The sequence below is a fragment of the Phyllostomus hastatus genome, unplaced genomic scaffold, assembly GCF_019186645.2.
Source record: "Phyllostomus hastatus isolate PE091 unplaced genomic scaffold, TTU_PhHast_1.1 phas_contig_34, whole genome shotgun sequence".
In the NCBI taxonomy this organism is placed as follows: Eukaryota; Metazoa; Chordata; class Mammalia; order Chiroptera; family Phyllostomidae; genus Phyllostomus; species Phyllostomus hastatus.
In genome coordinates this window covers 37161855-37189093 of record NW_025333857.1, presented here as the reverse complement: position 1 = coordinate 37189093, position 27239 = coordinate 37161855, and the positions used below count along the sequence as shown (strand labels likewise).

The 27239-nt window shown below is 45.7% G+C and overlaps 1 protein-coding gene across 1 annotated transcript; it reads right to left on the bottom strand.

Annotated features, from left to right (window-relative positions):
* Nucleotides 1-923: 923 nt before the first annotated feature.
* Nucleotides 924-25924, bottom strand: PSAT1 (phosphoserine aminotransferase 1). Its single transcript, XM_045840445.1, has 9 exons — nucleotides 25769-25924; nucleotides 22142-22202; nucleotides 19511-19580; nucleotides 16814-17019; nucleotides 15801-15973; nucleotides 14074-14243; nucleotides 8282-8410; nucleotides 2983-3120; nucleotides 924-2073 (listed from the first exon to the last, which is right to left on the bottom strand). The coding sequence occupies exons 1-9, from the start codon at nucleotides 25826-25828 to the stop codon at nucleotides 1968-1970; spliced, it is 1113 nt and encodes a 370-aa protein (XP_045696401.1). The 5' UTR covers nucleotides 25829-25924; the 3' UTR covers nucleotides 924-1967.
* Nucleotides 25925-27239: the final 1315 nt, after the last annotated feature.

Sequence of the window (27239 nt, the reverse complement as noted above, 5' to 3'; positions counted from 1 at the left end):
CCGACAACAGAGCTGGCCACAGAAATGGGGATGGAATTAAGTGGATATCAAGCAACTTGGGGCTGGTACAAACCACAGGAACTTGCAACCATCACATGAAAAGGATGATGAAGGCCCTGCCTGGTGTTGCTCAGTTGGTTGGAGCATCACGCTGTGAACTGAAAGGTTATGGGTTCGATTCCTAGTCAGGACACATGCCTAGGTTGTGGGTTCAGTCCCCAGTTGGGGTGCACACGAAAGGCAGCTAATCAATGCTTCTCTCTCACATCAATGTTTCTCTCTCTCTCCCCTTTTCCCTCTCTAAAATCAGTAAGCATGTCCTCAGGTGAAGATTTAAAAAAAAAAGGATGAGGAAAAAGAGGTTGACTCTATTATATGTGAACACTTAGCTGGATTCCACGGACTGGCTGTCTTTTGTATTTAAACATTTGCTGTGGCTATAATTCACATCCTACATTGAGCCCTTGTAAATTCTTAAACATCCCTAAGTTAAGTGGGGGAATTATTTCAATCCTCCTTTGATAGATGAAAAAACCAAGACTGGGAGGTTTAGCCTTGACCAGGGGAATCCAAATAACCCAGGCTGAGAGATCAGTACAGTCCTCATTACACAATTCAAGGAAGAATAATGATAGCTCAAAACCATCCTATTGTCGTGTTTCTGGCCCAAGGAGAACAGAATTCATGGGACTCCCACCACGAAGTATGTTGGAAGGTGATGTTGCTGATAATGTCCATTCCAAAAGCCAACAGAAAACTAGCATTTTTAGAAAAACGCAAGCACTGAACTCGTCTTATAGCTTTGGTTGAACTACATTAAACACGCTCATCAGATGCTATTTTTAGACTGGAGTTTTCCCATCATAAAGTTTAAAAAAGAACAGCCTGTCTAAAAAGCAGGTAAAGAAATTCACTGAAAAAGGTTTAGGTGTTTTAGAACTTTAATGTCCATCACATATTCAACATAAAACACTGACAGTAGATAAGAAACTGACAGTAGATAACACTGACAGGGGAAAAGAAAAGACTCTTCAGCAAGGATCTCCCCGAACTCACTGCATCACTCTGGTCAAACACGGCAGTGAGAACGGTCAAGTGAACAAAGGATAAGGGAGTTTAACAGAGATTTTTTTAGTTTAACAGCATAACTGAAAAGTAAAGAGCCAACCAACCATCCTTCTCTTCTACCTACTGAAAGGAAAAAAAAAAGTGAATTGGGGAGCCTCTAAATCTTTTGAAGCAGCTTCAAAAGGAAGGAGAGAGACAAAACCATTGAAAATATACTGCTATATATGATGCATAAGGTCCAGGATTCTAACAAATTCCCAAAGTCTCTACATATATTACTGAGTACCACATCATTAGAAATATAAATGTATAGAGATATAAACTATTTGGTATTAAAAACAGAGCTTGCTATATAAACATATGGTATGTCATTTTTATCTCTTTATGAGAGTAACAGTATAATGATCTTTAACTGGCCCTTTAGCCTAGAACTCCTAAACACTCATCACGTGGTCAAGGATGACCTGGATTAACAATTGTGGGACCCAGGAGCCCCTGCTGCTGTCATTTTGGAAAGGAGCCAATTCAGCACCTAAAGAACCCCACCCACCCTCAATGCTACAAATTTGAAACATTAATACTTTGTGTAAGTCCACAGGCAAGTCTGAATTCTGAGATCTAGCTAGAAAAAGCAGCAGCAAAGACATTAACATAAGCTGGAATCATTAGAAAAGCTAAAGGTTTTTTTAAAAGCTTCCGGTTCCAGTCAAAATTACGGTGTCTGTTCCACGAGCTTTGCAGAGCTGTGGATATCTTGCTGTTCTTCGAAAAACAAAAGAAAAATCTACAATAAGCATGTTCCTTTGAGAAAAATACCATGGTTAAGTTTTTGAAGCCATTGAGTTACTTTCAAATTTGGACATGGTTTGGGGGTACAATGTATGTTGGAGAGGATGCATTCACAGCTGATGCATCTCCAAAAATTTCTTCATGAAGGCTGCCAGCTCCTGTACATCCTCAATCGTGACGGCATTATACAGAGAGGCCCGGATGCCTCCCACAGACCTAGAATGACCAAAGACGCTGCCATTAACAAAAGCATCTAGTTTAGCATCAGAACAAACCCTCCTTCCAGTCACCCCCACAGGTGGCTGGGAGCTTCAGCCATCTAATCATTAGCAAATTCTTCCTAATGCAGTGAAGGTCCACCAAGCTCCCACATAACCTGGATGAACTCAGCAGGAAGCAGGGAGCTGGCAACCACTGCAAGGTAGATGTCTTGCCTCTTGTGTGACAAGGACATGTATTTGTCACAGGGCAAGCAAGATTAACTACTCTCTCTAATGTTCAGCTGCAATCTGTACCTACTGCCATCTGCAATCTGCAGAGAGCACCAGCAATCTGTTCTTACACCAAACAGGGTTGCACCTGCCTCATCAGACGTGGATGGTAACCCCTGTGCTGTAAGATCAATTTAAGACATTTTCAAGGGTAATTTTACCACAAATTTCCAGTCCCTGGAATTGTGGCTCCACCATGCTTTCCACAAGGGAATCGTGCTAAGGGCTCTATAAGCAACAAGAGGAAGGATTATCCTTGTGACAAATGGTATTTCCACCAAGTTACAATAACTGCTCCTCCAGGCTGTACGGGCTCCGAGACCTGTTTCATTCCGCATCTGAAAAACTAAACCAGCTCTGGCTGGTGTAGTTCAGTGGACTGAGCACCAGCCTGCGAACCAAAGGGTCGCCAGTTCGATTCCCAATCAGGGCACATGCCTGGGTTGCGGGCCAGGTCCCCAGTTGGGGCCAAGTGAGAGGCAACCACACATTGATGTTTCTCTCCCTCTCTTTCTCCCTCCCTTCCCCTCTCTCTAAAAAGAAATAAAATCTTTAAAAATAAATAAATAAAATCTTAAAAAAAGAAAAACTGAATCTGTGCTCTGATGACCTTCTAGTCTGGCTGTGTACTCACCTATGCCCTTTCAAGGAGATCATATTGAGCTCAAGGGCTTTATCGAGAAACCTTTTTTCTAAGGCATCGTCCCCTTTGGCGCTGCCAATGCGGAATGGAATATTCATCCTGCTTCTATTCTGCGGCTCCACTGGACATCTGAAAAACATGTTTATTACTCCAGCAACTTTTCTAAAATGTGCAAGTGTCATTAACAAATGAACAGAAAAATGCTCAAACATTTTCTTGATGCAAACAGAAGATTAAAAAATAAAAAAACATGCCCCAGGACATTTATAATCAGGCAGCAGAGGTGTCCAACTCATTTTCACTGGGGGCCACATCAGCCTCGTGGTTGCCTTCAAAGGGCCAAAATAATTTTGGGACTGTGTAAATGTAACTACTCCTTAACTGTTAAGGAGTTGAAATTACCTCCGACCCTTTGAAGGCAACCTAAGGCTGATGTGGCCCCAGGTGAAAATGAGTTGGACACCCCCAACTTAGGGAGACCCCTCTTGCAGACAGACCAGTGAGTCAACATTCTCCCGTAAGACGTGTACCTAATCTCTATGAGCCTCTATTTCCTTATCTGAATGTTGGGAATAACAATGGCTACATTTCAGACTAGTTGTGACAATTTAGTGGTACAACATGGATGAAGCTTCCAACAAACATATGGCAGTCACACAGCAGTATGAGCGATGCATTCGCTACAAGGCTGCAGAGAATAAAATGTATTGGTTCTCATTGTGGCTGAAAGACTTCAAAATAATGAGCAGCAGTTTTCAAAGTTCTTCTTGTACTGCATAGTCCCAAGCTGTGTGACCTCGAGCAAGTTACTAACCTCTCTGTTGTGCCTCACTTTCCTCATCTATTGAAGAGTAGAAAGGACAATGGAACCTACCTCACAAGGCTGAGGTGAGGATTAAGTATATTTTTAGAAAATTTTTGTGGTGTATTTTTAAAAATGGCCACACATTTCTCTACAGTCCTCCCAGCAAGAGGTTGGGTCTAGTTCTCCCAACCTTTTGAATCTGGGCCAACCTTGTGACTTGCTTTGACCAAGAGACTGCAACAGAAGTGATGCTATGCCACTTCCATGCCTAGATCGCACGGGGCATGCAGCTTCTACGCCTGGCCTCTTAAAACACTGCTTCCACATCACTTAGCCTGAGCTAGCCTGCTGGGAGTAAGGCTCCGCCAACAGGCAGCATCAACTCCCAGACATGTGACCGAGGCCATTTGTGACCACTGGCTCCAGGTGAATCACCAGATGACTTCAGCTGAATAAGCAACCCCAGGTGAGAGCAGCAGCAGAACTGCCCAGCTGAGCCCAGCCCCACCTGCCGACCCAAGGAACCACAAGCAGAGAAAACAGTTGTCATTTTAAGTCAGCCTTGCGGTGTTTGTGTTACAAAAATAGATAACTGATACAATTTAGAACAGTGTCTAGAACAGAGTAAATGCAATATAAGCATCTGTTAAACTCAATCTATCTTTTTATTCCCAGTACCTTGCACAGGACTTATGCAGACTCTCAAACTGATGAGAGAATTTTTTATCTAGGATGTGGCTTCAGTTTCTGATTGGGAAAATAAGCAGCCAAAATTATTTTTCATTGACAACCGAATGAGACAAATGAAAGAGGAACTGACATGCTTGTCTGGAGTAAAAGAAAAGTAAAATATGGAACAACCCTCTTTCTCCATGTTCTCAAGCACATCCTGTCTTTATCTTCCACTTCTCCAGCATGGGATTCATTAAAATTAAACAGCAAATAAAAGCAGTGTGAGGAAGCCCGCATTAAAAGTTATGCTCTCCCCTGAGGGCACATCCGTAATTCCTGTTCAAGTTAATAGGAGTCAAGTGTGCTCCTAACACGAAGAAGAGACCAAGGAGGGAAACCAAATATCTGATACTAGGCTTGGAGCCTGAATTCTGGGTCCCCCTTTCTCAGGAAGTGGTAGGTGTCATGGTTGACATTTAAATTAAAAATTCAGTGGATACATTCTTGATATTTTACTGCCTCAGGCTTCCAACATGAGGGTCCAATTATAAAGGTGAAGCAGCAAAAAGCAGAGCTAATTTAAGAAAAGGAAAAAAAACAAACAAAAAGGGGGAAGCATCAAGAATCTGTGTTTCGAGCTCACCCCCCAGCTCTCCCGCCAACCCTGCTTAATCACCCAAGTGTGAGAGCAGACATTACCGTGACAGCACTGATGTTCTGAAAGCTAGAAATGAAAGATGAAAGTGGTACGTAGCAAATACTTACACGGTGCTCTCTGGTATGAGGCTGAGGACAGGAAAAAAGATTCAGGGGAATTAATTGCTCCCAATCTAGTGAGATGGCTGGGTAGGAAATTAAAATTCTGTGTGAGGAGTGTGGTAGCAGCAAAGGGCTGTGGAAGCAGAGCCAGGCACGGAATTCTTTCTGCCCTTGAGAAGGTACAAAGGCTCCAGAGGAGGGGACAGGGGAGCAGTTGGGACGGGAGGAGCCAAAGGACAGGCACTCTAGCAGAGAGCTTGCATCTGCGAAGGCGAGGGGCCCCTCGGCAGGTTCTATGCCGAGACTGCAGTGTCGGCCCCCCAGCTGAGGAAGGGCAGGAACCGTGGGAAGCCCCGAAGGCATGCTCTGCTGGGCACTGGATGGGATCCTTGAGCAATGAGAAGCAGTCAGGAGTTTGGGATGACAGAAAATGGAAACCTGCATTTTTCTCCTACCCTCTCTCTCTTTCCTCCTCAGGCCTGGACCCCACATGAAGGTGGTAAGAAAGGTGACCTCAGGTACGGATTCGGATTCTGTCACTTGGACATCTTTTTTCTTTTAAATCTTCACTCAAAGATATTTTTATTAAATTTTTTTGAGAGAAAAAAGGGGAAGGAGGAAGAGAGGGAGGGAGGGAGAGAGAGACATCAGTGTGGGAGGCAAACACTAATCCACTGCCTTCCATACGCACCCCAACCAGGAATCGAACGCATAACCTAGGTATGTGCCCTGACTGGGGATCGAACTCACAACCTTTTGGTGTACAGAACAACACTCCAACCAATCCAGCCACCCAGCCAGGTCTGGATATCTTTATAATATTAAAGTTAACATCTAATATAAGCACCATGTCAGGAATACCCTAAGTACTTCCCATAATAACCACAAAATAATAATATTAAGAGCTAACTCTTTTTTTTAAGATTTTATTTATTTCTTTTTAGAGAGAGGGGAAGGAAAGGAAAAAGAGAGAAAGAGAAACATCAATGTGTGGTTGCCTCTCATGTACCCCCCACTGGGGACCTGGCCCACCACTCAGGCATGTGCCCTGACTGGGAATCGAACCAGTGACCCTTTGGTTCTCAGCCTGCACACAATCCACTGATCTATACCAGCCAGGGTAAGAGCTAACTCTTAAGGAATGCTCCCTCTGTGCCAGGCACTGTTTCTAGCGCTTTGTACAAGTAACCAGTGCAAGAGCACATGTACTTAACCCCTATATTATACACTCTTTATTCACATGCATTTTTACTTAATCCTCATTAGAAGTATGTACCATTATTACATCCACTGTACAGATGAGTTTAGAAGAGCAAGGTCATTTGCTCAAGTTTGCATGCTAGGTAGTTAAATGGCAAAACAAGGTTTCTAAGCTCAATGCTATACTGCTCATGTGGGCTCAACTTGGAGTCACGCAGCACCATCTGGGTGGTTAACCCATGGAATGAGCACAGGGACATCTGTGGTTGTCTTCACTGGTCTTGGAGCTTCCTGCCAAGGTCACTGGCAGAGCTGGTGCAACCCTCAGGGAACTACCCAGAACTGTGTTCATTAAAGAGGCTGCCTTACCAGTCAGGGGGCACAGAATAGGGGACACAAATGAGAAGCAAAGGTGGTGGCGAATGGTAAATTCTAATACTAGGTTATACTTGGTATTGCTCTCTGAAGTGGCTACCTCCCCTTTGGGGCCATATTTCCAGAGTTTGAAAGAGAAGTGAAGAATTTCCTGAAAACCCAAGTGAGTGCTGGGACAACTGGAGAGCATCCAGCTGCAAACACTAAGGTGAGGCGGAGTGAAAGCCTGTCCTTGGCTTGGGTACCCAGGTCCCATGGGAATGTCATGAGCCAGGATGACATTTTCTGGGCAGGTGGCCCAGAGGGTAGATGGAAGTTCCCAGGAAGAGGTTTTTTCTGAAAAGGATGCAAGCTCTGGGTCAAGAGTTTTGAATGGGAAGGTGATTAGATTCCCCACAATAGGACCCATCTGGCACATTGGCTTTGGCAGGCTGCCTTCTGGGAAATGCCCAGGTTGGGTGTTTGGAGTTAAAGGACTTAGAAAGAATTCAGGGGTGTGTGTGTGTGTGTGTGTGTGTGTGTGTGTGTGTGTTTAATTCCCGAGGTTTTCTCCAGAGGTATCACTTCCCTTATTGTGAGGTGATATTTTACACATATCCTGAGAAATATATGAAGCCAAAAGCTAATAGAAAAATTGGTTTCCCCTCCACAATAGCTGGCAAAAGCTTTCACTCACATTCAGGTTCTGTGCACTGTTTGGAAGTCAAGAAAGACAACTTATTGCTCTAAGTTTCCCCAGAGCCTAGAACAAGGCTAGCCCAGAGTCAGTGCTCAAAAGGATGGATGGATAGATGGTAGGTGGATGGGTGGGTGGACAGAAGAATGGATAGACAGGGGGAATGGATGGATGAATGAATGAGTGAATAAATGAACAAGTAGATTAAGCATGTCCTCAGACCTTCCCACAGACTTTCTAGTCCCGGCACAGACCATCCCTCCGGGCAGCCCCGTCTCTTCTCCCCAAACACTGTACCTTCTTCCCTTTGGTAGCTTTGTGGGGTCATTTCTTGAACTTCCTAAAAATTGCTAAAAATACTTCTCCCCTCTTCTCTGTCTAATTATATTCTCACCCAAGGCTCAAGCTCATCTAAAAGCCCTTCCTTCACTTTCAGCCAAGGCGATAGCTTCCTCCTCCAGTTCAGGCCTCATTATTTAACCCATGGCTATGAATTCCTAGATAAGGTCGAGAGCTTCCAGCAAGTCTGTGTGTTTTTCTGCCAGGGAGCACGCAGAGGAAGCAGGCAGTGGGAACAGGGGATCAGCCTGGGAGAAGCCCTTACTGTAAAAAATGTCACCGCCCACTGGGAGACAGGTCAGAGGCTGGAATTCCTGGAGTGGGGATGGATGCAGAGCCACCCAGCTCACCAGCCCACCAATGTCCCAGAGAAAGGTGAATGCATCCATTTGCCAAAAGCCCCTGATGTGTACAATTTTAAAATTCACAAGAGGCAAAATGTGAAATAAAATCTGTGGACTTACACATAGAATCCTTGTGAATTATCAATGACATCATAAATCATTTGAGATTTGATGGAGCTAAGCTTCTCCATGGCTGCTGCACCACCATTGTTCTTAATCCACTCCAGGACCAAGCCCATGACATAGATGCTGCAATAAAGATTAAAACAAAAAATCCATTTAGTTCAGCTTTGCAAAAGTGGAAAGGCATTTGAGCAAACTGTTAAAATGGCAGCAGACACAGACAAGACGAAAGGGGGCCCCTGTGTAGACCAAGGGCAAGATCAACCCGATTCTAGGCCTCAGAAAGCCATTCAGAGCAGAGGTTTAATTAGACTGCTCCCTGGATGCCACACCAGCCCCTACGAGTCCAGCCCAAGGCCTCACGCGGCCTTCACGACACTTCCCTGCCTCCCCATGCTGACCTTCTGTCCCACCACAGGCACCCTCAGGCCTCTGGCCCCACCCCACTCAGTTAATCCTTCACTTCCTAAACTCCCAGAGTCCTCTGCCCGTATTTCCCAGTACAGCTTTTTCCCTTTACTGTTTTATCTTATGTGCAAAAGGAATTCAGCTCTTCCGCCCCATAGACAGCATGGGACCCTGCGCCTGGCAGGAGGCCGCGTGGCACAGCGCTCAGAGCACAGGCTTCGCACAGTCACCGTCCTGACTCCAGTCTCCGTCCAGACTCCAGTCTCCGTGCTGCCACTCACTCACAGATTATCTGATTACCCAGTCTGATAATCAGATTACACAGATTATCAGTCACCTCAGGAACCCAAGCCTCAGCTGTCTCATCTGGAACCAGGGAGACCCACCAACTTCTGGTGGACACGTGGCACTTTAACTGCCCTGCTCTTCCCAACCCCACCTTCCCATGCGACAGGCAGATCCAGCAGAATCCCTTGCTCCCCTGGTCTCACAGCTGGGCAGGGGACCTGCCGGACGAATGAGAGCCTTCCCGGGCATTCTCTGAATTGGGAGTGAGGAGAAAGAGGCAGACGTGTGTTGGTGAAACTGTGAGACATGAGGTGAAGAGCCCAGGGAACATTAGAAGGACGCTCATCAGAAAATAGGACGTCAACATTCCAGCAGGGAGAAGCAAAGATCAGAAATAGCAGGCAGGGTGGGATTTATATCCCTGGTTCCAGGAGGACCAATGAACCTCGGTCCTTCATGGAGCTTGGAACCACATACTTCACATTTCTGTCACCTGTGAGACCTCAGGGCTCATGGGGACTGCAGGAGACAGGTTGGGCGAAGTGCTTAGCAGAGGGCCTAGCACACGGCAGGTGGGCCACACAAGTGGTCATTAGTAGTATCTTTCATTGCTCAAAACTAAGCCCAAACACCTGATGTTGAAGAGTGGTGGGTGGTTCCCCAGTGATCTTCTGAAAGCCCCTCCCTAAAACGCTCTAACAGCCAGACGCTTGTCCCAGGGAAGTGTATTCACTGAATCATCCAGGGAGTGAAGGACCCAGGTGTTTCCACCCTCAGAAGGCAGCAGAAACTAACACTGGGCTGCCCAGCAACCACAACCATGCTGAAGCCTTTCTAGAAGCTTCCCCATCCTAACTCTCCAGACAGATCTGGGAGAAATGAGAAAAAGTAGCTAGCGGCAGAAAGGGAAGGGAGGGCAAGGCAGAAAACAGACCCTGGGTAAATACAGTCTCAGCTATAGCTCTCTGGATAAAGCCTGAGAAAAATCAGAGGGGAAAAAGAGAAAGAAATAAGAGAAGACAATGAGTATTCCTGAGGTCTATTTCAGACCAGGGATCTTATGGTTGTTCTCCCTTTTATCAATCTCAATAATCCTGAGGTCAGAGCTATTGCTATCCTATTTTACAGATGAAGAAACTGAGGCTCAGAGCTTAACATGGCTCAAGTTTCCCAGCAAGGCACTGATCAAGCCAGCATTCCAACCATAGTCAGTCTGACTGCAATGCCCAAGCACTTTTCACTAGTAACAAAGGCCTCAGCTTCCCCAGGTTCTCTGGGACCCTGAGCCGCTAGCTCCCCTCCTTGTGGGGCAGCCAGGCTGGCATCAAGCATCACAGACAGTTGCCAAGCGCAGCTGCTACGGGGCATCACTGCACGTGTGTATGTGGACATGAGTGTGTTCCAGATATGATGCTGCCTGCCAACCCCTCTGCTCTGTAAGATCCTCCAGAATCCCCCAAAACTGCTTGCTCCCCACCAACCACAGATACCACACCCTGCCACAAGATCTAAGGAAAAACCACCCATGTGCCTGTTCTCTGACAGTATCTTCCAGAGGTCACAGTTCGCTTTTATCTGCAGCTCTGTTATCCCAGGGTCCCCCAGCCACTGTTTCGATCATCACAGCCAAAGGCCTCGGCAAGGCCCAGGCCAGGTCCACAGTCCCAGCCGGACCTTGGCAGCAACACACTGCCTCCTCGGCAGCTGGGATGCTCAGGCCCGCTGCCCCAGCTCTCTGGCTCACCTGAATGCAGTTGGAGCAGGCAGAGTCGCCAGAAAACCCACCCATTTCACACACTGTCCAGAGACAGCACCCCTAGCCTAGGTGTCTGAAGCCTTACCAAGAGGCAGAGGGCTCCCTAGGGACCAGAAGACATCCCCAGAATGGAAGGATGTCTGGTGCCTATGACTTTACCGCAGCTTTCAGTTCATTATGAACTCGTGTCTCTACCCCTTGCAATCCAGAATCTTCATAATACAGGGCCCTAAAATGTTCACACAGCTTTGCAACTTGGTCCCCACTAGCAGTGCAACACTAGGAACTGACTTATACTTTCACATCCAAAATGCCACCTGCAAACAGAGCATGGGTTTGCCACCTCAGCCTGCCTGTTACATGACCACATAAACCACAGAACATCTGCTCTATGGAATACCATACAGCAAGTCAAAGGGGGAAAAGGGCAGCCATTGGAGCAGATATGGCCATGTTCATATGTTGTTGGGTGGAATAAAGGAATTCACAGAGCAGGGTGTATGGGAACTTCCGTTCTCATCACTAATTATATGGCTCTGCATGTCCTATGCCCAGTAGGGGTCGGTCAGGACACACAGCCAGCAATTACTAATGGTCACCCCAGTGGGGTCTGGTCACTTCAGAAACCTTTGCTAAGACCATGTGTTACTTTTATAAATTTTTAAAAGCAATACAAACTACTCCCTGTGCACTAGGGCTTAGAAAATCATACCGGAAGTCACCAGAAAACTCTCCCTGCTGTTCTAAAGATTCTAACTCTTCACATGAACTTCTGGAGTTGATGGTGGACAAGGCTAAACCCCTTCAGGTAAGAAAGGTGGCCTGAATCAGTGGGGTTAGTTTGTTTCTTATTACTCTACTTCATACTACAACTAAAATGAATTTATACTTATGGGTTCATTTAATCACAGGAAGTAAAAACTGTTACAGGTTAGAAAAAAACTGTAGACATCTTTCTGCTTACTCACTAACTGGGCTCAAGGTAGGTGTTCCACTAAAGGGTTAAACAGAATGACCGAGTGTCCTTTATTCTACCCCAATTCACTGCTCAGAGCTACAAGCCCGTATCTGCACTGCACGCCAGTCAGTCATCCAGCACAGTTCACATGAGCTTCCCAGGGCCTGCAGTCACTTGGCTCTGATTTTAAAAGAACAACAAAAAAAAAGGCTTCCTTTCAAACTCGGACCTTTTCAAGAATTTCTGTGTGACAGAAAGTTCTGGAGTCTTCTGAAGGCCTGAGCTGACATTCAAGGATTGGGGAGGATGTTTTGCACAAAGCTTCATGTCTCTGTGTATGAAATTTGCTCTCAGCTGGATGAGCTACCATTCTCTAACACTGAATGTTTAAGTACTGCAGATGAACTCTACGTTGTTCAAGTTAGAAATTCAGGGTAATTGCTCAATTATACAGACTTTTATTTTGTTCTCTTTCTCTTCTTTGGGGATAAAAGAAAGCAAAGCAACTTCCAGGAATTGTCTCCAGGCAGAATACATTTAACCCAAGCTCTTTCATCTTCTCCATTTACATGATTCTAATCACATATTAACTATCCTGCCCAGGACGGACAATTACCACCACTCTGATCTGTCTGGGGAAGAAACTTGGCCTTTTTTCTGCCCTTGTCTCGGGCTCAGCACACCCCTCAGGCAGGCAAGTGCTAGGGAGACAGTTCCTGCCCTCCGCCTTTCTGTCCTCCCCACCCACCCCTAGGTGACCAGCTGCCCAAGCGGTCAAGGCCTAGGGCCATAGCTGGAGAGTGACCCGAGAAAAAAAGTTCCTGTTCTAGGACTTTCCTCTGCGTTTCCTTTCATCTCCCATTACACAGCCAAGCCTATATTCTCACTGTTCCCACTGATTCCTCCCCAATACTAACAAACAGCATATTCATGTTTTCACTACATTTTTAAAAGTGTGTTTCATAGTAACTCTTGGAGAAGGTACCAGGAGAGTGACAGCTCCCCTTGCTCCTCCAGGCCACAAAGGTGCTCTCCCCATCTCCTTCCACCTTCCCAAAGCCAGAGGTGGCCCCTGAAAGACTCACCTGACTGAGAGTCAGGCCCTGGCCCCACCTCCTAACAGGTAAGAGCCAACTCCTGCCATTGTATGACCTGGCTCCCAAGCCCCTTCTCCAGGAGCCATGCCCTTGAGGGTCCCCAACTCTGCCCTCAGCACACAGCACGCCCAGTTGTCGTTTCCAGGCTGGCCAGTGAGCACTGCGTTTCCACTGCCTCGAACCCCTGACGTGAGCAATCGATTCAGCAACGCCCCCACCCCCACTGCCCCATCCCTAACAGATATTTAGAAACACGTTCAAGCAGGGTGAAGCCCAGTGGAGTTTACAAGCAACTAGGAGACTTCACACAAGAACACCCTGTTCCCTGAGGACAGCAGGGGACACAGAATGAGCTTCCACTTATCACAGACAAAACCGGCAGTGGGGGAGCTGAACTCCAGCAGCCACTTGCCCTCCTAAGATGGCATCCTTCAATCAGAAACAAATCCACACTGATGATTTTGCTTGCGAAGAGCACGAAGGTTCAGGGTGTACACACCCAGGCTTTGGAGACAGACTGCCTGGACTCAAATCCCAGCTGTGCCACTCCCTATAAGTGTAGCCTTGGCTTCCTCACTTGCAAAATGAGAATAATAAGAACAGTACTTGCCTCCTAAACTGCTTAGGAGATTAAAGAGTCATTCACATAATATATTACTACTTTACATCACAGCTGCCCTGGAAACATAAACCCATCAACTCCGGCTCTTCCCTCTCCTTGTAAGGCTCTGGGAACTAACAGTGGAAACAACAATACCCATGTAGCAGCTAACACCTATAAAACACCAAGTGCCAGGCCCCCACTAACTGCACTGAATGTATGTATCTCAACTCATTTAATCCTCACAGCAACCAGCAATGAGGAGGGTACTAGTATTACTTCTGAAGGGACCTGCTGCACAGATAGGTTAAGTGACTTGCCCAAGGTCACATAGCTAGTTAGTAGTAAGATCTCTCAGGCAATTGTTAAATCCCATGTGTCACAAAGGCTTTACCAAACCACCTGAATCTGGGAGTTAAGAGATCATGGGCAGGCTGAGAGGCCTGGAGTGCCACTTACAGGACCCATGCAGAATGGGCGAAAAACCAGGAAGGTGTTTGTCTCAAGACAGAATGTTTGCTGCCAAGCACTAAGGCTACCTTCGCAGGACAGAGGTTCCTGATAGGACACCTAGGCTATTAGGTCACCAGCTCACGGAAACACACTCTACTTTAAAGTCGCCTCTGCGCTGATGGAAAGGAGACCCCCTCGACCGGCCCAGAGGCAGCCCAGCGGAGTCACCTGAAGCAGGGAGGAGTGTTGTACAAGGAGTTGTTTGCGGCCTGCACTTTGTACTCCAGCACGGCGGGGCACTCCGTGAGGGCGAAGCCCAGCAGGTCATCGCGGATGATCACCACGGTGACCCCCGCGGAGCCGACGTTCTTCTGCGCACCGGCGAAGATCACCCCAAACTGAAAACAAGGAAACATGCCATGGTAAGCGCACTCGGTCATTTTCCTGCAGTGTACTTAAACTTCCTAACTGCCTTCTAAAACATGATTTTTATGAGGAAGTGACTGTTCTATTCCTATTCAGAGCATATTCTCTCCCCTAAAGGAATCGCCATCTGAGACACTCGTGCGTTCAGAGGCCTGCAGATTCCAGTTCGCCGGGCCCTTCTCCCCCGTAAGGGGCTGGCCCAGGCACATCACTGTAAAGACCTCATACATATTCATATCCACTCTGCATACTTTCCACGGACACCCAAGCTAGTCTTTAAAATGGGGAGGCTAAAATGTCCTTGGTAACCAAAAAAGCCACAATTTCTAATCTATTTGCATTTGTATAAAGGGATAATCAGAAGAATGCTGAAACATAATGAGATAAGCTGACTGAGAGAGAAGTTTTAGAAACAGATCTTTAAAGGTACTTCAGGACATTCTGTCATGTACAATATAGAACCCTCTCCCATGTCTCCCCGTGAAAACTTAAGGAAAACCAACTGGTGTCCCACGTGGGAAGAGGGGACAGCCTGGCCCAGGAGGAGTACAGATGACATTGTTTAGAATTTGCAGTAAAAGGTAACTAATGATACATACCAGGCCATAACCAAAATATATGTCCAATGGAATATTATGCAGCCTTAAAAAGGAATAAAGTTCTGACACATTCTACCACATGGATGAACCTCAGGGACATTCTACTGAGTGACATACGCCAGACACAGAAGGACAAATACTGTATCATTCCACTTATACAAGGTAACTAGAGTGGCCATATTCATAGATACAGACAGCACAAACGGAGGTGACTAGGGCTGAGGGAGGAAGGACAAGGGAGTTAGCGTGTAACAGGTGCTGAGCTTCAGTCTAGGAAGATCAAAATTCTGAAGATGTGTGGTGGTAATGATTACACAACAGTGTGAGTGCACTTAAAATGCCACTGAACCACACCTAAAAATGGTAAAATGACAGATTTTATGTTAAGTATATTTTACCTCAAATTTTTTTAAAAGGAAGATTACAATTTAGTCATTTTTAAAAAATGCTTTACAGATGTTATGCCCCCTTGTCGCAGGCACCTGGGTACACTCCTCCCACTGCCCACCATGGTGCACCACTCAAAACCTATGCCCGAATGCTCTTGGACTTGGAGTGGATACAAGGCAAGGGGGGCTTCCTGTACCCTGAGCTTGGGTAATGTGCATCTCCCCTCGAAGACAGCAATCCACTCCCAATATATTGACTAAAAAATTTTCTAAGAGCCACTGTCAAAGGCAAATCAATTTCCCCAAGGACTCGAGTGTGACCCTGGGGGGCCGTCACTGACACAGGGCTGGGAATGTCAGGAATTACACATCTGATGGTCAGTAATATCAAGAGACTGCTGGCCTGCTCAGTGGGAGCTGCCCTGGCCTCAGGGTCTCTGCTGGCCCACAGCTTCCCAACCATTTTTTGTTCTAGAATACACGTATATTCAACTGCTCTCACAGAAACCAGGATGCTGGGGTCCCCTCTTTAACACTCTACCTTGGAAACGTCCACTGGCTTGGATAGGAAGTTTGAGGACATGTCACAAACCAGCACCACATCCTTGACATCAGGGATAAAGTGAAACTCCACGCCGTGCACGGTCTCGTTAGCGCAGTAATACACGTAGGAGGCCTCAGGGCTGAGGGTCCAGGTGCTCGGGTCTGGAATTTCTACCACAGAAGACAAGTTGAAGACACCACACTTTTACTCCTCTCCTCACTCCTTATGTAGATGGAGTCAACCAGGAATAACTCCCCTCTCCTAGCAGCGAAAGACTGATTCCAAAGCATTCACAAGTAAAAGCACCCTCTCCATCCTGCATCTATAATCACTACCCCCATCCTGAAAGGATGATCAGTCTCACTCTGCTGACTGTTAAATCTTCAGATACGGCAGGTGAGTTTTGAGTTTTTTCCTTATTATCCGATGTCCCCCAATAGTCTAATATTTTCCTCTTAGCGATCCAGCCTCTCTCCTTCTCAGCCCATGTGGTTCCAGTGGAATCAATTCCACCTGAAGCCCCAAAGGTACAATGTGACTCAGGTGCCACCACATGACCAATTTGAAAGGGGACACATGAGACGTGAGACTGTCATGGGAATGCTTGAGCTCAGGCACTGAAAGTTGGAGAATATAAGATCAACAGAGATTGCAACCATCTTCTAAAACTGAGGGGACAGCTTTCCTGACTGTGGAGCCACCACAGGAGACAGTGAGGGATACCAGGACTGGAATTAATGTTGAGGCCCTTGATCAAGCCATACCTAAAGCCAAACCAGACCCTGGGCTTTTCAGCCAAGTGAGCTCATGAATCCGCTTTCAGCAGCAGCCATTTAGTAGTGTTAACTAGTACAGCCATCCGATCTAAATGGTATCCAACTAACTACCAAGAAGGAGGAACAAAACAATAAAAACCAGTGCAGACTGTCCTGAGCAGGAGTAACTGGGTATCTGAGGAGGGACCACATGCCAGTGAACATTCCACTGTTCACCTCCACTCCCACACTTACTTGTATAACTCCCAAGTTTAGGGTGGACAATATTCACAGTCCCAAACTTCTTGGCCTCTTCTGCAGCTTTTGCTGACCAAGCTCCTGTCACCACATAGTCGGCACATCTTCCAGCTTTCCGTCCAATCAGGTTTAAGGGAACAGCACTGAACTGGCCAGACCCACCTCCTTGCACAAAAATCACCTTGTAGTTGTCTGGAACAGCTCTGGGCACAAGCACAGGAGACAATAACTACAGACTCACAGGGTCCAAGCTGGAGAATGAGTGATTCCCTACTGGCACTTGGATGGAGATACCACCAGAAAAATGGGAAAGTCCCACTACCACTTTACCTTTCCAAATCTAGTCATTTATTCACTTCTTGGACAACTATTTACTGGCCCTTTGGTGGAAGCCTATGGTTACTGTTTGGACAGAAGCTAGTAACCCCCTGCTGCTCCTTTAGGGTATGATCCCACTGCCATTTTCAGTCCACACTGTTCAAGAGTGACAAACGCCAGCTCTAGGGGATGAGCACCCAAGCTGGCCATTGGGGTTTGGTTCTGACTACTCACCTTAAACTTTTGGAAAAGAAGAGCTCTTTTTATTGAGGGAAACAATGACCTGGTAGGAACCAACCCTGCAACCAACGGTGTGCACCTGATAAAGCTACCACATGAAAAGGCAGGGCCAGGGGACGGAGAAAAAGACCTTCCTGGCATCATCTAAGCTCTTAAGTCATCCTAGACTTTTCCATCATGCAAGGTAATACATTCCTCTTTTTTTTCCAAATACAAGCAAAAGTTTATTTAGAAAGTCACAGAGGTAAAAAGAGTCAGCCAGGTGGGTTGCATGGGCTTAGGAACCAAGTTACAGTGGCAAAAGAACGGTCTGTGGAGCTCAGGGGAAAAAAAGCAAGGATAGCAGTGCACCTGAGGAAAAGAGAGGAGGGAAGGGCACGGGTGAGAAAGAGAGAAAGCCAGTGTATTCCTTTCTACAGTTAGGCCAGGAGTTGGGCTACTGTCCCTTGCAACCAAAAGTCCTAAAAGAGTTTATATGCTGGTCCATGCTATGAAACAATAGAGAAGGATCTTTGCTTACGCTTTAGGTCTAATCACATAATCAGGCACCCAATACACATCGAGATTAAGAGTGAAATTTTTTGACTCCAGCATGGAAAATCAAATGATGGCTGGATGACTACCAGCGGTACGATACAGCCTGCTCCAGAAGGACTAGGCAGTGGAACCCGGACCCAAGCCTTTGAGTGAGGTCGGAGCTTAGGAGCAGGCAGACTGAAGGCAGACAGCAGGGGACAGAGCCCAGCAGAGGCACAAGCACCAAAGGCCAGAGCAGTACAAGAGGGTCTTGGGAAACAGGTGGTGTGCAAATAACCTGGTTCTGAGCCATGCCTGCCTATCTCCGTGCTCAGCAGGACGGCAAAGCGTGCAGGCAGGCCTGAGGAGACTCTACCCGTGAGGTTTTCAGCAGCTGGAGGACTGGCACCCAAGGCAGGGTTCCAGGGCTGTGTTATTCACATGCAGGGTGGTTAACAAGGCCAAGAACTGGAGGGAAGGACACTGGACAGAGGCCTAGGTACAGGGATACAAGGCAGGAACTTGGCAGGAGATAAGGGGATGGGCCCACAAATTGAACTGGGAGTCCAGTCTGAAGAGGATCACAGCCACGTGGGTCAAATGCCACATAGGGCCAAGGTCCCCAACACTCCCTCCATGGAGGACACAGCCTGTGACCCAGCGGGCAGAGCTGGCGTTTGAAGCTGAGCAGGTGGTCACAGTTGTGAACACTGACCCTGCAATGGGTTTCTACTGCTCTTCACAAAAACAGTACCAAGCCCCCCACCAAGCATTTATCAAGGCAATTTAAAAGAAAAGGAATGAAACAGTTAGTACAATTCCAATTTTGTTAATGAAAGAACACAAGGATGAACCCTAAAATGTTAACAACGATTACCCCAGACGAGTGGGGTTATAGGTAACTCCAGTTTAATTTGTGAGTTTGTTTTTTCTAAGCTTTCTATCTTGAAAGTGCACTAGTTCTGTGAGCAGGAAAAAAGGTGTGTGTTTCCAAGGTTACTATATTCATTTATGTGACTACACTGATATCATAAGGTCTCTCCTTTACATAGCAATGTATTCAAGGTTTCCTCTGGGTAAGAAAAGCAGCACAGACAACCTAGGACAGTGTGTTGGAGCAGCAGTTTCTGGAATTCAAAACTCTTAAAATAACCCAAAAAGCCTATTAAAAGTGACAGCAGGCCTAGGTAGGGTTCAGCATTCGAGTTTTTTAATACTCTTTCCCCCAACCAGGCGATTCTGACAGGTTGTTTGAGACCCGTACTTCCAGAACCAGCAAACTGCACTGTGGTTAACAATGCCAACAAAGATGGCCATTCCTTGGTCATTTAAACCCCTTTTAGGACAGCTGAACTTCTAAACTGCTGGAAAATCTTTCCTAGATATAATGATTGCAAATCTCTGGACACACTACCTAAAATAAAAACACATAAATGCAGGATGGGTAACAAATAACAAGCATTAGGTACTAACTTGGTGAATTTGAGAGAATCTTAACAAGACTGTTTTTACTTGTCAAACATTCTAAACAGCAGAGTACAGAAAATAATGTAATAGACACCCAGGCATACATATTATCAAGCAAAAGAAACAGTCTGGTCTTTAAAATTTTAAACTTACAGCAGTTCCCGCACAAGATTCTCTGTGTTGTTAAGAATCTTAGCAAAATCTGATGACCTGTGGCTCATTTCTGTGGAAGGAAAGATAACAAAATAAGTACCAACTGAAAACCAAATGAACACAAGTAACTTCAGAAAGAACAACAGAATTTACAAGTAAAAGAATAAGTAGAAATAGTTATAGTTATATTGCGTTCAAATTATGGGCCAAGACTCACTTCATTTAGGGAAAAATCCAAACTGATTTTCAAATTGCAAGCAGTGTAGTTTTACGAGGGCTGTCCAGAAAAAGTCCAGCCATTGTTAATATAACAAGAATGGTTTGTGCAGCTTTGATATAATCTGGCAGCCAAAGAGAGTGGACTGGAATGCACATGTGTGAACAATGATGACTTCACTGCCAGTCAGTTGGGTGGTAGACACTGTTGAGTGAGCATGTGTACTGTGTGGCCGACGCATTCAAAATGACTGAGCGAGTAGAGCAACGAATCTGCATCAAATTTTGTGTTAATCTTTGAACTTTCCTCTATGAAACCTATTCAGATGATTCAGAAGGTTTCAGAGACGATGCTATGAGTGTGCAGTGCAAACAAAAGTGTGGCACAAGTGCTTTGAAGATGGTTGAGGATCTGTTGAAAGTGATCCCCGCTATGGAAGGACTGCAACAAGCAGAACACGTGAGAATGTTGAAAGTGTGCAGACTGCAATCGACAAAGATCGGTGACTGACAGTGCAAGAACTAGAAGCTAATATCTGGGGATTCCAAAACCTATGTCCAAGATTTTGATGCAAGGTCTTAGTGTGAAATGTGTCATGGCAAAATTCATTCCATGGCTTCAGCTACCAGAGCAGCAGGAACATCGTGCTGCAGTTGCTGATGACTTGATTCAAAGTGCTACCATCAAACCAGATCTCATCAAGGTCATAACTGGAGATGAATCGTGGGTCTATGGGTAAGATCCGGAAACAAAGGTCCCGCTGTCCCAACAGAAGTTGTTTGGTTTTCCATGCCTGAAGAAGATGCAGCAAGGTTGTAGCAAGATCAAGGTCATGTTAACTTTTTTTTTATTAGGAAGGTGTTCTCCATCACAAGTATGCCCCTCCAGGCCAAACAATTAATAAGGAGTACTACCTCAATGTTCTTCATCAGTTGAGATGCAATACAACTACAACAGCCTCAGCTATGGGCAACTGGTGATTGGCAGCTTCATCACAACAATGTGCCCACTCTTGCATCACATCTTGTGCAGGGTTTTTCAGAGAAACATCAAATCACCAAGGTGGCTCATACCCCTACAGCCCAGATTTGGCACTCCGCAACTTTTGGCTTTTCCCAAAACTAAAATCACCTTTGAAAGGGAAGAGATTTCAGACTGTCGATAAGATTCAGGAAAATATGAGGGCAGCTAATGGAGATTACAACCAAGGATTCTGCAATGTTTGGAACAGTGGAAGTAATGCTGGAAAAACTGTGTGAGGTCTCAAGGTGACTACTTTGAAAGGGATTGAGGCGTCACTGCATGATGTTTCTTGTATCTTGTACCTTCTTCAATAAATAACTGTTTTTCACATAACGTGGGTGTCTACTTTCTGAACAGACCTCACAGCAGAATGATTTTTTGAGTGGCAGTTTCAACCTCTCTTCTCACAAACATGGACATATGTGCGATGTTTGCCCTTCGGGACAACAGGACAAAAGTCTACACCATGAGCTCACCTTACAGACATCTAAGTGCATGTCCCACACACACAGGAACAATATTTAATAGCAATGAGCATGCAGTTAACCCTATGGTCTCTTAATACTATACAGTCTTTGGAACTACAAAACAAAAAAAGAAAGAAAACTTCAATAAAAGAAAGTAAGTTCCAGAATTCAAAGGTCCTCTTTCCCAGTCATATAAAGGAGAGAAACTTAATGAAATTATTAATTGGCAAGATCTACATAAAAAGCTTATATATTTATAAACTATTAATCAGTTCATTTGTAAGTATAGTAAAAACTAAATGAACATGAGGCAATATTATAAATGTTTGGGAATTGAGTTAAGCAGAGTTGCATGCCAAGTTTCCTATAAATGTCTGGGACACTGATATGCAAAAAAGTAAGAACTTTTTTTTTAATCCTCACCTGAGGATATGTTTATTGATTTTGAAAAAAAAGGAGGATGAAAGGGAGATGGGGAGAAAGAGAGAGACAGAGAGACAGAAAAACACTGATGTGAGAGAGAAACATCAATCAGTTCCTGCTTGTATGCACCTAGACCAGGGATCAAAACCACAATGCAGGTATGTGCCCAGACCGGGAATTGAACTTGCAAACTTTTTGATGTACAGGCCAGTGCTCCAATCAGCTAGGTCACCTAGCCAGGGCTATAAGAACTTTCCAATCTCAGCCCCTACAAATAACAAAACCAATTAGGAAATGCTGACATGTACTAAATTTCACTAGCATTTATGTTTATGTTGACTCCAAAATCACTTCCATCAACTAAGTAACTAAAATTATTAAATTTTAAAAATATATCTACAAAAGCCTATAGAAAGACCCTGTAGAAATTAGGGGTTTGATGCATTTAAATTAGTTCTCTTTGAAACCTGGACATTCACAGAATCCAAAAATAAATCTTACCAAGAACACTAATCCCAATGCCTTTGTGGTCTAATAATTCTTTTTGTATCTCTAACAATACCTAGAAAAAAATAAAAGAAAATAGGTGATTTAAACATTCTGTGCACAGCTCTTCTGGACAAACAAACCTGGGGGTGGGGAGGGGGGTGGGGAGGGGCAAACCCACAGAACCTATGAGATCAGGAAGCTTCTGTCCCCACCCACAGCCAATCCCCTTCCTCCCACAGAACCCAGAAGATGCAATTTTCACAAAAGTTGGGTGTGAAATTATCATACATGATTGATGCTAGGACACAGTTTTTCCAAAGGCATGAATTAGCTTAGATTTTTTTTAAAATCACTTGGATTTAAAAGAAAATAAGCAAGTATAAAATTTTCCTGATGGCAATTCTTTAAATGTCAAGATAAAACTGCTGGGAAAAACTAAAATATGTCCCCTCCACAATCTCATTTGCCACTGTCTTAAAGTAAAAGTACAAAATGCATCAAGTTCTGGGTTCAGGGAACAACATAAAAAAGTCAGCTAGGCCCCAAATTAAACAGGTAACTAGATTATCCATAGGATTGGTGTAGGTGCTTGCCTTGGATGGGTGGGGTAGGCATGAATTAGGAAGCACCTGCTGTGAATGAGGACTCCTCCAGGAGTGACTGATGTACTCATCTTTGGTCCCAACAACTCAACCATGAGGGTGATATTCTTGTGTCTAATTTGCCCATGAGAAACCTCAGCTGAGGCTCCAGAGGGTGACTTAGCTGTGTGCGCTGGCCAGCCCCTTGGCCCTTCTTGCAGGATCCCTCCAGTCCCATAACCACTTTCTATCTCACAGGGGCAACAAAGAAAGCAGGACCCAGTTTAGGGCCAATCCCAGCACCAGGAAAGGGAGAGGCGAGGGGAGTGAGGGCCACAGCTAAATCTCTCCCAGCTAGGGAGAAGACCCATTGTTTGTTTGTTTGTTTTTCCCCAAAGGCATGTAAAATGCAAGTAACTACAAACTGAAAAGGAAAATACCTATTTTGCAAGCCCTCATCGGAGATGCGTGCTGACGTGTTTATGAGTGAAATGACTGGTATCTGCATTGGCTTTGACATAATCCTGGGGAAGGAGGAGAAAGATGGTGTGTGTGAGTGTGTGTGTGTGGCGGGGGGGTAATGAGAGGGGAGGTTGTTGAAACAAGATCAGAAAAATGTCCAGAACTGTTAAATCTCAGAGACGGGTCAATGGATGGCTTTATATTATTCCCTTTCTACTTCTGTGTATGTGAGAACTGCCACAAAGTAAAAAGAGACAAAGAAAAGCTCAAAAAATGTGTACAAAATAGGGTGAGGTAAGACTTCTGTAGAAGCATCCAGCTATCAGAGATGGTCTCCTTAAAAGATACAGGTTAAGAAGGACATCATAAAACCATCTAAACTGGAATGCGACTTACCTGAAGAAACAATACTGAACAATAAAGAATTAGACAAAAATATTCCATTGAAAAGGGAGTTCAAGAATTTGTCATTGTTTTGCAAACTGTTGGATGCTTATTAGCACTGGCTGATCAAATAAACTTTAGGGAATCCTCCCCTTCAGTAAACAGCAACATCCATCTGTAATAGAATCATCTTTGAACTTCCGTTTAAGACTATATTTCTCTTATAGATAGTGTTCTTTGAAGATATTCATAAGTTTATATCCAAAACGATTACAAAGAGTTTTAAGACTTCCATCCATAAAGCACCGTCCTCTTAATCCAATGGAGATTCTTTTTTTCAAATTGCAGAATGCTTTTGTGGGTCACAAAGAATTTTTTAAATGAAACTGAACATAATAGCACAGAATAGAATACGAATTGTGTATGTTGTAGTTAATTAGGCTATTTTTCATGAGGCTTTTGTTTTAGTTATAATCACGTATGTACTTGGTCATTTTGTAAAATATACGAATTTTCCACTGGGATTAAATCAAAGTTTGAAAAGTTTCTCTAATCCTTTTTTAAGATTTTTATTTATTTATTTTTAGAGAGGGAAGGAAGGGAGAAAGAGAGAGAGAGAGAAACATCAATGTGCATTTGCTGGGGGCCGTGGCCTGCAATTCAGGCATGTGCCCTGACTGGGAATCGAACCTGCAACACTTTGGTTCACAGCCCGAGCTCAATCCACTGAGCTACGCCAGCCAGGGCTTCTAATCCTTTTAATTCAATTAAATCGAGTTACATACAAAGCAACATCTGCTCCCAGGGTTACAGGGCACATCAGAGGGCAAAAATCCTCCCCAGAAAATAAATAATAAACAAATAATTGCATTACTGATGACAACTGTCATTATAATAAATGCATAACAAATTGCACAGGGAACCATATTCTGAACCCAAAGGAATAAAAGGGGGAAAGCGTGAGGAGGGTACAGGAAACATTTCCACAGCTCTAGCAGAGACTCTCTCCTAAAACGGACCGCAATAGCAGAGAAAAAAAATGTCTTTTTCTCTCAGCTACTGTGAGCGCTGTCCTTAGAAAAGTAAAACGTCCTTTCCCTTCTAAAATTGTAAGATTCTGTTTTTACGATACAGAGGAGGATCTGTATCCTCCCGGTTCCACAAAAGATAATTGTGAAGTAACTGGCCTCCTATTGCTACAACATATTGTCAGAATCATCTTGGTTAGAAAAATAAAAATCCAACAGCAGCAGCCTTGGCAGAGCCTTGGCAGCTTGTCAACGCATTCAAGGCACTTCAGAGACTTCGCTTTCTTCACAGCTGCCACGGGTTGGGGCGAGGGGATCCAAGGACCTGGGACCTGGCTGGGGTTTGGGAAGGCAGGGAGAGAGCGCCACTTGCACTAGAAAGGTCTGGCGGGGAGGATTTCAAACATTTTTTGGCTCCAGAACAAAGTAAAGTAAACTAGGCTAGCAACCCAAAGACTACCAGAATATGAATACTCTAATGCTTTTTGGGGACAAGCCGGTTTTATACAAAAAAACAAAAACCCGACGTGCAAAACAGCTGAGAAAAAGGGTTTAGGGAAGGGTAGGTTCTGGGGGTGGACAAGGAGGGACTGGAAGGCTTTCAAATTTATTGTACGTTTTTGAAAAGCAATGTTCTCAAAGTGCCGGCTAATCCAAACGCTGTTCACAGGGCAGGGGAGTGGGGGAAGGGGGCGATGGGGCATGTGTGGCCCTCCACTTAGCAATCCCTTCCAGTTAACGTGATCCCCATTCAACATTCATTCACACAGCATCCATTCATGCACCCACTCAATACTGCCTGGCTTGCAACACTGCTCGCGAGGTGAACGCAGAATGAGGGGCCTTCTCTTTTTCGCCGAGCCCACGCGGGGGCCTAAGAAAGTAGTCTGCAGGAGCCTCCAATTGTACTACAGCGACGCGCCAGCTATGCCCCAGCGGGCTGAGTCGTGCACACCTCCAAGCAGCTGCAAAGGCATGTTTCCCGAGCTTCCTCCCCCAGCTACCTTTCTCCAGAAGCACCCTGCGAGAGATCCTGAACTGGGCACACTCTGGTTTAGAGCGTACGGGGAACTAGAGGCAGGGATGGGGATCCCAGCGCCCAGTGCGGTGATGCACAGCTACCGGAGCAGAGATGCACAGCCACTCGCTCAGAATGCACTTTCCGCGCGGTCGCTGGGACTTACCGATCGTGGCAGCTTGGCAGGCCCGGGCCCGAAATTGACCACCTGCTTCGGAGCGTCCATGCTGCTGCGGCGTAGGCGGGGAGTCAGTTGGAGAGAACAGAACGCGTGGGCTGCGCGAGTGTGTCACTAGTGCCGACCCTCTGCCTTCTTCCAGTGCCGGCTGGCGCCTCAGATTGGCCCGCACCACAAGCAGACAACTGCTCTGATTGGCCCTCTCTACAGGGCCCGCATCCCCATTGGTCGCGCTCACTAGCCGCGGCCGGAAGCCATTGCTCCGGCTCGGGTTTACTGTTTCAGCCCTTTCTTGGATCAATGCAAGGCGTGCGGGAGATTGCACCAGCCAGCAGGCTCAGCTGCGCCCCAGCCCAAAATTCGTGGGCGGAGGGAAAAAGCTGCCCCTGCCAACCTGCGTTCCTGCTCCTGTACCCTAGAGCAGGCCGGTTTAAGTCCTCCAACTCTGACTCCAGACCCATTCTCTTGGCCACAGGAGTAGATGGGAGTAAATGCACCCCCTTTCTCCCATCCAACCATGCATGTCTCCACCAGCCCCTGGACGCTGATGCGTTCGTTTCAGAAGGAGCAGTCATTACTTCTCCAGACTTTTCTAAGCACCCCACAGCGCCAGATACTCCAGTGGAAAGGCGGGACTCCCAAGGATGGTACTACAGGGTGAAGAATGGGCCCGGGGTGTGTGGGTAGGTGATGAGATTCTTTGCACGTGCGTGCACTGGGGTCCAGAGTTCCCGCAGGATTAAAAGATAGGAGCAGCTAAGGATTCTGAGAGGATCCCTGGCCTGGGAAACCTGAGTGCCCCCAGGCAAGTTCTTTAAAGTTGCTGATTCTTCATTTTCTCTGGTGAAACCAGTGAGCTGGAACCCGGCAATAGCTCTCAAGTTCGCCAGCGCCAACAAGCTGTGAGTTTAGAAACGTGAGGAGATATTAACAGGAACGCGATACCCCTGGGGAGCTGCAGTCCAAGCCAGGGGAGAGGCCCAGAGCCAGGCCGGGCGCAGGGCCAGCACTGCTCAAACGTTTCTACAATAGTATCTTTCTCGAACTCCAATGGAGACCCACATGGGGTTCTGAAACAGGGAGGCTCTCTTCCCTGCAAGAAAAAAAGTTTCTCTGAAGTCTGGAATCTATCATTTTTTTAAAATGTGAACTTGGCGTTCTACTCCACAGTTTAATCTAGTTTCTTTTAATATAAAAATATTTTCCCTCATCTTTGAGCAAAATTGATGTGCCAGGAGTACAGTGCCTATTCTGGGGCTTTCTGAAACACTGCCTACAGTGTCAACTACCCCTTTAAAAGGCTTGCAAGCTAACAGGGCTTTGGCTTTTGTTTGCTTTCCTGGTATGTGGGAGGCATGGGGCCCCAGAACAGAGGTAATGTTTCAGTTTGGGAGTTGGAGGGCAAAGTTTCTAAAAAGCTGAAATGAACAAGGTCACTGCGTTCCTCAGCACCTTCATT